At 35.9% G+C, this 11,760-nt stretch overlaps 1 protein-coding gene and 1 long non-coding RNA gene across 2 annotated transcripts; one reads left to right on the top strand and one right to left on the bottom strand.

Annotated features, from left to right (window-relative positions):
- The first annotated feature begins 275 nt into the window (after window positions 1-275).
- Window positions 276-828, top strand: LOC127943114 (uncharacterized). The gene is made up of 3 exons (XR_008149566.1): window positions 276-408; window positions 514-570; window positions 687-828. It is a non-coding gene; the product is annotated as an uncharacterized LOC127943114 (long non-coding RNA).
- Window positions 829-1,657: 829 nt separating this feature from the next.
- LOC127988395 (arginine and glutamate-rich protein 1-B) lies at window positions 1,658-6,645 on the bottom strand. The gene is made up of 4 exons (XM_052591178.1): window positions 6,039-6,645; window positions 5,053-5,278; window positions 4,070-4,153; window positions 1,658-2,590 (listed from the first exon to the last, which is right to left on the bottom strand). The coding sequence occupies exons 1-4, from the start codon at window positions 6,371-6,373 to the stop codon at window positions 2,426-2,428; spliced, it is 810 nt and encodes a 269-aa protein (XP_052447138.1). The 5' UTR covers window positions 6,374-6,645; the 3' UTR covers window positions 1,658-2,425.
- Between the last annotated feature and the right edge of the window lie 5,115 nt (window positions 6,646-11,760).

Raw genomic sequence — 11,760 nt, 5'->3', positions numbered from 1 at the left:
TGATGATATTCATACTGCACATAACATGCGTTCACGCCATGTCGTAATTAACGTGATTGCGAGATTCCAACTGTGATTACAAAAAAAGAAAAAATCACAGTTACGGCAAGTTAAAGGGCGCCATCTTGTGCAACGAGCCCATTGCATCTTATAGATCCATCTATGAAAAGGACAAAGAGAGTTTCAAACATAAAAAAAACCATCTTGTTAAGCAAATATTTTCAAAGTAATACTTAACCAGGAGACTGGGGTCCACTAGGGGGCGAACTTACAGAGTGGGGCCCAATCAGTCACTAATTTGTAAACTTACAAGTGTTTTACACGCACCTGTGTGTTCAGTACCCAGGAGACAGTGTAGTGACCGGACAGGGACGGATCAATGGCAGACTGGTGTATGTTTTCAGCCAGGTATGTTTTTTTTTTAGCTTTCGAATGTCGGTTTGAGGTTATTAAATATTTTATTTTAATATCTTAGTTAGGCTTTGTCGAGTGAAATGCTCTGCTTTTTCTCAGGACTTCACAGTGTTTGGAGGCAGTTTATCAGGAGCTCACGCTCAGAAGATCTGCAAGGTGAGGTTGGTTGCTGAGTGTTTTTTGGACCGGACTAAAGTCGTTTTGTTTAAATCACAGGCATAATGCTGTCAAACAGTAAGATTTCTTTCAAAATTTTGCAATTGGATTCGCAGGTCATGGACCAGGCGATGATGGTGGGAGCTCCAGTAATTGGTCTGAATGACTCTGGTGGAGCACGCATTCAGGAAGGGGTAGAGTCCTAGTGGCGATGTTCAGTAGACTTTCACAGAAGTTCTAGAGAAGTAGGTTATTACATTGCAGTGCCTTTAATGTTTTCTAGTTCAGATCTATTGTAATAACTATAACATGGTTGTTTCTTAAAAAAAAAAAAAAAAATTCTTTGTTTTTAAACAGCCCATTTAACTTATGAACTTAACTTGAAGACCCTGTCTGTGCACAAATAAAGAAATCACAACATTTCAAAGAAATTATTCTAATTACTGTGGACTGTTGCAACCCTTCCCTCTTATGGGGTTAGATGCACTGTTTGACCTTGACTATTCATTAATAAATTGTACATATATTTATATATGTACACGTTACATTAGTGACAGATGTGCCTTTATTGTTTTACAATTTTGGTTTTCTAATACAAAGTCTCTGAGAAACTAAAGGAAATGCAAATAGTGTTGCAACCGTACCCACTCTCCTGTACCTTTAAGATTAGGTATAACAAAACATAAATCAAAGTGTTAGATGGCTCAGGCAACTTTTGTTTAATTGTCCTTTGCATGTTTATACACTAATTAAAAAGAAAACGTAAAGGTAAGAGATAATTGGATGTGGATGGGCGTTAGGTGTGATGAGTTTGCACCTCCATGGTCTGGTCTGCGCTCAAGCGTGAATCAGTTGTGTATTTGCGCCTTGAGCTTGTGCCCAAGTCACAGAAGTGTCAAACAAACTATTAATTAGGCTGTGATTTGAAAACATCGGTGATGGTTACATCCTGACGTCAAAATGTTAACCAACTTAGTATTGTTGGTCCCATGACTTCCAGGCTCTTACTACTAGCTTTTGTGACAGTCTCGAATGCATTTTTAGGCCTATTAGTTAATACTAATATGCAAGAAATATCAGAAACAAGACGTTTTCATGGATTTATTGGAGATTCTTGACATATCCTTGATAAGTGGGTCAAATATTAAACCACAAACACAAATTCTGGCCAATCAGCAACCTTTCACTCCATCACTTCTAAAACTATCTCATCACTAACATATGCACAGCTCACTGACATGCAACAACCAGGTACCCTTTATTACAGCATCAAGTCTTGAATGTACAATTATTAATGTGGAAGTAAAAAATGATAAAAGGAGTTTACTCTTGTTTTATGAAACTTCTTGGTCGGACTGATTACCATTTAACTCTGGCCTAGTTCTGTGCTATTCAAATATGATGGACTTCAAGCTATTTCCCAGTCAAACTTTCATTCGAATTACTTTATACTATGAATAAACTTACTTAAAAAAAATACTTCAATCAAATCAGCTAGGAGAATCTGTTGAGGTCTTGAATTATTGAAACTTAAAACCGTGACGTATATTTGGATGAGCAGGTCAGCCCAGACATTTTTTTTAACCCTACTCGTACTATTCGCCAAATGAGTTTGCAGAGATTACCTGGAGGACGAGTGGTGGTTATCTATACAAGAGTCAGTAATACAAAACAGACAGGTGAAAGAGGAAAAAAGACTGAAGGGTATTTGACAAACTGATTGTTCCCATTGTTCTTAGAATTTGAAACACACCACATGAGACCTACGAAGAACAACTTGTGTTGCAGATCAAATGCCTCACATGGAGAAGTGGTCTGGAGAAAGTCTGGAGTAATCCTGGCCACATTGTTTTCATCACTCAGATGCCTTTAAAGAGAAAGACAGTTTAGGCCTCGACTTCCCTTTCCCCAAAATGATCTTCTGTTCTTCTTTCTGTTGTTTCTGTCGCTCTTGTTCCAGCTTCATACGCTCCTCATGTATTTTCCTCTGCTCTTCAACTATTCGTAGTTGGTCCTCTGCCTGCAGAACCGAAAAAGTGGACTTTATTAGGATCTAGATAGTAACATGTAAACAAATCAAGTCTTGTAAACAATGCCAATGTCACTTTTACCTCAGAAACAAACATAATCGGTGACCATAAACTCGTTAACCAGAAAAATACACTTTAGAGAGGGGTATTTTGTCAAATATTTGCACCATATAACACATTCATTATAATTTTATACTGTTCTTATGTTTAATTTATATTCAAATAAATCCATATTTATGACAGCCACCATTTAAATTTTTATAACTTAAAAAATATGAATATGAAATAATATTAAGTAACTGTAACTTTTTATTTTAAAAACTTAATTGTATAATTTTAACAGTTGTATACTATAGCTTACAAATTAGACAGTTTAAACATTCAGTATTATAATAATGTAGAACCAAATGACTCTGACCAAATTAGACTTTTTTTTCCCTTGAGAAAATCTGGTAAGTACAATACTTGATATATCGCCAAAATAATCAATATTGAATCCAAGAAAGCTTGTAAATGAGAATCGAATCGTGAAGTTTGGGTCAAAACCCAGCCCAAGCTCATGTAATACACTTTTTGTAGTCAAACCATATATAGTAACTTTATGAATAAAAAAATATTTTAACAACAACAACAAAGAAAAAATAAATAAAATCCAAACAATTCAAGACTATATTAGTAATATATATATAATAGTAATATTTTTTTTTATTTGTACAATGCTGAACAGAAGCACAATGTTGTACAATGGGTCACAGAATGGAACAAGGTGGGTCGCACTAAGTCACTTGGCTGCAGCTAAATTTGCGTTTCAATGACACACACACTCACATATTGAAAGGAAAAACATATAGGCTAAGGTTTGATTGTAAATGTCAAACATAATGGCTCCTATTCCCTTGAATTCAATTACATAAATAATCAGTCAAAAGATCTGATCTGAAAGAAGATATTATGTTTTTGAAAGAAGTTTCTTATGCTCATTAAGGTGGCATTTATTTGGTCAAAAAATAAAAACGGCTATACTGTGCAATTTTACTCCAATTTAAAAAATACCCATTTTAACATTTTAAAATGTAATTTATTTTTTTGCTGGCAAAGCTCAGTTTTTAACTGCTACTCCAGTCGTCAGTGTCACATAATCTTTCATTAATCATTCTCAGATGCTGATTAGGTGCTCAAGAACAGTTGTGCTGATTATTTTTGGTGGAAACTGTGATTCTTTGATGAATAAAGTGTTCCAAAGAACGGTGTTTATTTAAAACAGAAACTGTATTAATAACTTAAAAATGTTACTGACAACTGTAACTCAAGTGTAGGTTAGTAATACTTTAACAATGCAGGAATTTCAGGAGTCCGTTAGCTTTTCCTCAGTTGCACTGCTAATACTACAGCACCTAACTCAAATGTTTTCTATAGAATAAAACATAAGGCTATGATTAGAGTTGAATCTTGCTTTGAACAACACATACCAGTTTAGCTTGAGCGTCGGCTATCTTGCGATTGTTCTCCACCAGAATCTTTTCCAGTTCTTCACGCTTTGATTTCTCTTCCTCCTGCGAAGGCAAACAGCTTCAGTTGAATTGTAGTGACAAACAACATAATTATTCCCAAAAATAACTTGCACAACTTGAACAAACACGCAAATGAGTAGATAATGAAGATACGTTCAGCTCACCAGACACGGCTCAACCTACAGTAAACTTGTTCTTCAGTCACCAAGAACCATTTCCTATAAGAGTCATGGTCAAATTGGGAATACGTTCTTTTTTTTTTTTTAACTGAACAATATACCACCAAACAGCAAGGGAGGTTCTTTCAAACCACTGACCTGTGTTCTGGGTACATCTCTACTGACATCTCACTCTCAGAAAAAAGCCACACAGTGAAGTGCCGTCTGAGGAGCAGTCAGCTCAAATGGTGTATAGGAGGAACAGAAGCGTGAACAACTTTCATCACTTCTAACCGCAAGCAACTGAGAGGGACAGTGAAGTTCAGGCGAATAGCAACAAAGGCTCATGGAACTCGAAGGAGTTTTGCATGAACTGTTTTGTTAAGAAAACTGTCTAGAGTGAAACAGGAAATTTAAGGATAATAGGAAGGTTCGAATTGGGGGAGGGGGGGTCTATTTCATTTTTAATTTTGAGAAAAAAAAGGGGTGAAGCCTGTTTAACACCACACAATTTAGCAGTATGTAGTTAAGCAACAGCAGGCTACTATCTCACCTGTAGCAGTTCTGCAAAAAACAAAAAAAAAACCAGTTCTACACTGAAAATAACATGATTTCTGGATCACTATATTGAAGATTTTCTTTACTTCTATTACACTGTTGATGTGGCCTGCAAAATGTGCATGTGGTGTGAAACAGGCTCATTTCTAACAAAACCGGAAAACCTTCCCATTGAGTCAGCATTAGTAAAAGAGATTCGGTGATGTCTGTTCAAATGCAACTTACCTCCCGAGCTTTCTGAGCAGCCAGTTCTGCTTGTCTCTGTCTCTCCAGCTCCTCTAGCAACTGTTTCTCCATGATGCGCTTGGCCTCCTCCACCCGTCGCAACACTTCTCTTTCAATCTCATCCTTTCGCTTTTCCAGTTCCTCCTCCACGCGTTTGGCTACAAGTTCCTCTACGCGCCGTGCCGTCTCCTCCTCAATCAGACGCTCCTCTATCTCCAGCTGTCGACTAAAGGAGAAAAAGACAGTTGTTTCATTTAGCATTGCGAAATGAAAATGTATTTCATGCCAATTATGAAATGACGCAAGTGCAAAACTTGAAATGCAATGCACATTTTATCTATTGTGCATGGAAAAATCAGGCAACTACAGTCTCAGCTTATCAGTGCATCTCAACTTATAAGACCAACACAGATATTGATAAAAATGGTGAATAGTAACTTAACAATAGAGGATCATTCTCACTACGGTATTATAATTTTGTATTTTATCTATCTCGTAAATACCATGATGCTTATTGGTTTTATGACAGCGTGAAGGTGTAATTCTTTATAAATTTACATAATAAAGCAAGTAAATAAATAAATAATCCGATTTTGAGAATCTAGTTACTGAACTACCAAATATAAATTATATCATTATGATAGTATTTTGGACATGGTAATATGGTAACGCCATTTTCTTGACATTCATCACCGTTATACCGTGGTATTCTATGCTTAAACATGGAAGAGGGCCTAAAATGCAAAAATGATAAAGATAATGTAAGTTAACCCAGTATGATGCTACATTGATAGCATCTGATGGTAGCTTGACGTGTACTGGAAAGAGTACTGTATAAATACTACTGTACTGAAATGCATGTATTTGTAATTCCCAGAATAAGATGGTAGTACTATGGTACTTCCACAGTACTTTTTGTAAGGGTCCTCATGTGGCTCACACTGTTCGGGGGTTCTGACAGGGTTCGTGATGGTAACGTTACTCACATTCTCCTCTGTCTTTCCATTTCGACTTTCTTCTCTTCTTCCTCTTTCTTCTGTTTTTCGTCTACAGCACTCCTCTTACTTAACGCCCTCCCGAAAATATCGATTTTCTCCGGCAGCGTGACGGGTCTGTCCTTTTCACGACGAGACGTGGCCGTGTTTGATCTGGACCGAGAGCGCGATTCTCTCCTGCGACTTCTTTTGGCCTCTCGGGACTTCGAGCGCATCTTCTTCTCTTTGTCCCGGGACCTTGATCGAGAGCGGCTTCGCTTTTTATTATGCTTGCTGCTTTTTGAGTGCTTGGAGCGGGAGGAGCTGCGGCTCCGTGAACGACCCATTTCAAACGCCGGTAGAGTTCAGTAGCAGTCACCAAAGACCCGACACCCCTAAAGCATCGGATACACGAGTGCAAGCACCTGAAAGTCTTTCAAACACGCCACAAAAACGCACACTCAAGGAATCAGCCCAGACTGCATGACAATATTGAAGACGAAACTCTTATTTGAAAATAAATGGTTTAATAACAACCTAAACATGTATCTGCATGGTACCATTTATCTTTTGCCGTAAAAAAGCAAGATGGAGAATGGCTGTTCTCAGATCCCAGAATGCAATTCCTTATTTTTTCTGATGGTGTGACGATCGACACTTAGCGCCATCAACTGGCGTGGAGCGGAAAACGCGTTTCTTTTCAGCGAACCGTTTGGACGGTTCGTTCACTGAGCCGATTCACAACCGAGTCATTGCTCCCAGCATTTCACAATTAATGTTTAAGTTGCTGATTGTCATTACGCTTGTAACTCGTATGTCACACATCTAGATTTAGCAAAAAAAAAAAAAAAAAAGTATATTTATATATATATATATATATATATATATATATATATATATATATATATATATATATATATATATATATATATATATATATATATATATATATAGCCTACTTTTGTAGATCATTTATATAAAAATGACAGTAAATATAATCAAAATTCCACAAAAAAAAAAACATTCTAAATCAAACATTAGCCTATACATCTGCTTTCTGTTGAAACTATATTAAATTGTATATTAAACAGGCCTACATATTAAATAAATATATTAAAGTAGAAAATAGTTTTCCTAAGTTGTAATAATATTTCACAATGAAGCCTTGCCGAACATAAGAATCTTCTTTCAAAAACATCAAAATACCTGACCACAGAATTGTGAAAAGTATTCTGACTACTATAACTAAAAAGCATGGGTTTGTACTGATTGTTTTTTAGGTGCAGTGATTGTGAACAGTTGGTTTATTGATGCCATCACCATAGTATTCTAAACATATTCCACAAACTACATCCATTGTAAAAACATTAAAGAACATAAATATATCAATATGTTAATGATAATGATAAGGAAGGGACAGCTGGAAACACATTGAAGATCTTGATGTAATCTGATATAGGCCTTGTCTGCATTAGACATATCAATAATGAATGAAAACAGCAGAATAATTAATGTATCTACTCAAGTGCCAAATTCAAAAAAGGCTGGAGTAACATCAGCATGCTGATGGAGAACTGTGAATCATAATTTATTATTACACATTAAGAAAATCATAGAAGGCGTTTATTAATATTATTACTTTGGGGTTTAGTTATGTTGACATAATTAGTGTTTCGCTTGCTTTTCAACGCTGTTATATTATTGTTATTAACTGGTTTAAAATGTGTAGGCTAGGCTGTGTGTACTATTATGAAATTTGGTTCTCCATTTACTGATAATACTTTTCGAGAGTTGACCTGCAGTGTAAGGTGCTGAAACTCCAGCAAAAGACTTTTGGACATCTTAAACGTCAAATATCCTCATACCTCTTTTATTTGGATCAGTCACTGAAAACCGTTTTATTCTGAGCCTTTTAACATTAGAGGATTCTCAATGGATGTCTTTGCTCAACATTACCATGACACCTGCTGGTCAAATAAAGCTACTGCAAGATGTGACTCGGCCTGCCCTAAAGTAAATTATTTTTTTCAGGCCATATAAACAACGCCATCTAACTCCTCCCAAACGAGACTACGTCAGCATACGCAAAAGGAGCAGGCGCGAAACCCAAACGTAAAGTTCCAAATGTCTCTGTAATGTCCCTTTGTTGCCCTCTATCTCATCGTATTGCCAGCCTTTTTATTTTTGTTTGCTTGTTTGGTTCGTTGATTTTGAACTATTTTCCGTTTGTTCTAAAATATGTATTTGCGTGTTTCTCTTAATTATGTTTAGTTTATCCTAATTATTGTTGGTATATTATGCAGGACTATTTTTTTGTAATCCCTTGGCGATATTCTTTTTGTAATTATTGTTCGAGCATTAATAGTAATAACGAAGTTCCATGTAGCTATAACTGTAAATAGCTACTCCCAGATATGCACGAATTTGTATTATTATTTATTCATATATTTATTTAAAAGAGATCATTGGCTAAATGTCTTAAGGAAACTGTTTAAACGTCTTCGTCTAATATATAGGCTGTGATACATTTATTAGGCCTATATCAAGTTAGTTACACACACACACACACACACACACGATTTAGGCTAGGCTACTTATGATGCATGTACAATAAATATGTATTTGGTCTTTAGGTACGGTAGTTCCCCATCATGTTCCTGGAGCCCCCCAAAACTGCACATTTTGCATCTTTTCTTTGTCTAACACACCCATATCAGGTCGTGGAATCTCTACTAATGAGCTGATGATATGAATAAATAAGGCTTGTTTGATTAAGGAGACATGGGAAACAAGCTGTGGACGTTATTCCCTTGACCACAGGATGGCAGCCAAGGTTCACCAAATGCCTTTATCTTGTTGAAGGACGATAGGCTATTATATGGCTTTTCGGACATAAATGTTCTGGAATTGGGAACTTCGGTTGGTTTAAAATTTTGTGTCCCGGATTACAATGTTAGATTTGTCGCAGGGACAGTTTATAAAAGGCGCAAATCTTTTGTGACGCTAGGCTCAAAAAGAAACACTCTTAGCTATAGGCCTATATAAATACATTTAATAAAAACAGATCCATTTCTAAAAACCAGAAGCCTACCAAGGGACTTGTTGGTAGCCTATCTATGTTTTTATTATCTATTTATAAGTGTTAACCAAGTCAACGTGTCTTTTTAAATTTGGCATCTTCAGATCTCTCCCTGTCGTGAGCAGAACATCCATTGGGAGGCGTTCACATAGAATATAAATCAGCTAAATGACAAAAACACAACACCTTTTGAATCACATGCAGCAGGCCTTCATTCACTAGGTTTCTGTTTTATGTAGGCTATACACAGTTTAGATTCAAATTTATCTATTAGGCATATGAAATAGGAAAAATAAATAAATAAATAAAAATACGCAATGGTAATTTCTAAGGACATCACTGAATAAATGTGAACTTTGTAACGACAAAATAATATGTTAGCCTACTTTGATGACGATCGATTTTGATGAAGTTCATCTTAAATAGCTTAGACTGATTCAAATAAGTATGTTCACCTATTTCAGATAGTGAAATGTCCTATTAACCCCATAGGCATATATAGCCTATAATAGAGACAGATTTATTGATGTGAGCTAAATAATAATAATAATAATAATAATAATAATAATAATAAATTAATTAATTAATGTCGCTTTAACCTTTATTGTAAAACCAATGGCTAAAGTGCACATCTTGAAACTTTGCAATTTTTATGCGAAATAAAAGTAAAAACGACACGTTTTACAAAACTCATATAGCCTACTGAAGTTAAACAATAAAACAACCGAATGTACGATACAGTACGTTACATCCCAATGGATGCAAAGAATATATGTTGAACTTATATACAAGACTGTACAACTTTCTTCAAGAAAGTGCTGGCACAAGTTTATTAGCCCTTCCGAGATTTGACGACAGGTGTAAAATTTGAGTATTACTGATTAAATGACCACAGTATGCTGACTAATAGAAAAGAAAAGAAAAGAAAAGAAAAGAAAAGAAAAGAAAAGAAAAGAAAAGAAAAGAAAAGAAAAGAAAACCTCACATTATTTCGTATGTCTCCATGTCTCATGAAGTATAGCCTCCGTGTTAATTGAAATTGTAAATGCGACTGGCAGCGTTTCACATTGATTTACTTTGCAGGACAAGGCGTATTTCTTGTAGGCAGCTTTTCATACTACTTTAATGAAGGCATTTATGCTGTTTGCTAATTGGCTGAAACAAAGCCAATTAAAGCAATCTATGAAAACACACCTGGGATGAAAATGGGTTCAATTTCACAGACGATTTGTGAGCCCGAGCAGTAGCCTATAATGTAAATGGCTGAGCAGACATTTTTGCGCTTTCATGTGCGTTTTTTGATAATCATTGAGGTCACGGGTGTTCCCAGTTTTTATATAGGCTAGGCTACAGAATATGATTGTTTATCCATTGTGTTGTTCTCGCTGTGATTTTGTGTAGAGTACTAATTAAATATACCGTGAGCTATCATTGCAGCAGAGCTATTTAAGACTGGACAATATTTCAACCTGTCCATAATGAAATTAAAATAGTTACAACTTCGATTTTTACATAGCTACTTTGTAAAAGGGCGTGCGTATTACATTCAATAATAGGAGGTGCGGCCCCTTGCCACATTCGTCATCCCATTACTGTACCCAATCCAAGTCCGATACGTGAAGGGTAAAATGAATTACCGACGTTAAGTCGTCAATAAAGTCATTTCAGTAAATGGTGTCTCAGGTGACTCCGGCATTATTCAACGAGCTTTATCAGCACTGGGGAAATTACGTCTCCTCTACACCTCGTGTAATACGGCCCTGCTTACCTTGATAAAGCGCCCTGCCAGTGAGTAGTGACAGTGCTTTTGACCGGCTTTTATTCACTCGCTAGTGATGAACGCCAAGCTGATCAGGCGGAATGGGCGCTAATTAAAACCTATAAATTATCTTTTGCAGCCCCTCTCAAGACGTCGCATGCAGCCGAGATAAGAGCTGGAGTGCTAATTTACCGCCTGAAAAGGAGCGTGCCTCACAATGGCTACTTGGCTCAAATAGCATATTGATAGTGTCCTAATTAGAAATTTATTAAGTACCCACTCAAGCTTTTCGAATAAAGATTTCAACCCAACCTGTTTTAAATGAATAAATGCTGCATGAACTAAAATTCCATGTTTGAACCAATTATCATTCTAAATGTTTTGTGCGTGTTCCGTCTTTATTTTGCATAGTTTGAATCTTTGCTTACATTTTTAAGTAATTTACTTCTTATTAACAAGTCCTGATTTATACGTTCTCTGCCACTTTATTATTATTATTATTATTATTATTATTATTATTATTATTTTGTGTGTGTGTGTGCTGACGTGCAGGCCATCCATCAGTTTTGAAGGATAAAATTGTAATTTCATGCAAACGGATTGTTGAAGCATGTAAACTTTTACACACTGCAAAAATCTAACCTGAATGTGATTCATGTGGTACCATCTAAATGAATACGCTTTTATTCGAATATATTTTTTCTTTAATAGACTATACCTGAATTAGCCTGACTATAAGTTACACCAGCAAAGGTGTGCTTAATTGAGAGTTATGCCGGGTAGAAATATCACTTTTGACAGTGCTCTGCGGTTAAAACCTTTCGAATGCTGCTACGGTAGTCTGTTATTGCAATTATTAGGTAAATTATATAGGCCTATGTTATTCTAAAAAATTC

This window comes from Carassius gibelio, chromosome A1 (genome assembly GCF_023724105.1).
Source record: "Carassius gibelio isolate Cgi1373 ecotype wild population from Czech Republic chromosome A1, carGib1.2-hapl.c, whole genome shotgun sequence".
Taxonomy (NCBI): Eukaryota; Metazoa; Chordata; class Actinopteri; order Cypriniformes; family Cyprinidae; genus Carassius; species Carassius gibelio.
Note: the sequence above shows the minus strand (reverse complement) of the source record. Positions and strands in the feature narration are given on the sequence as shown.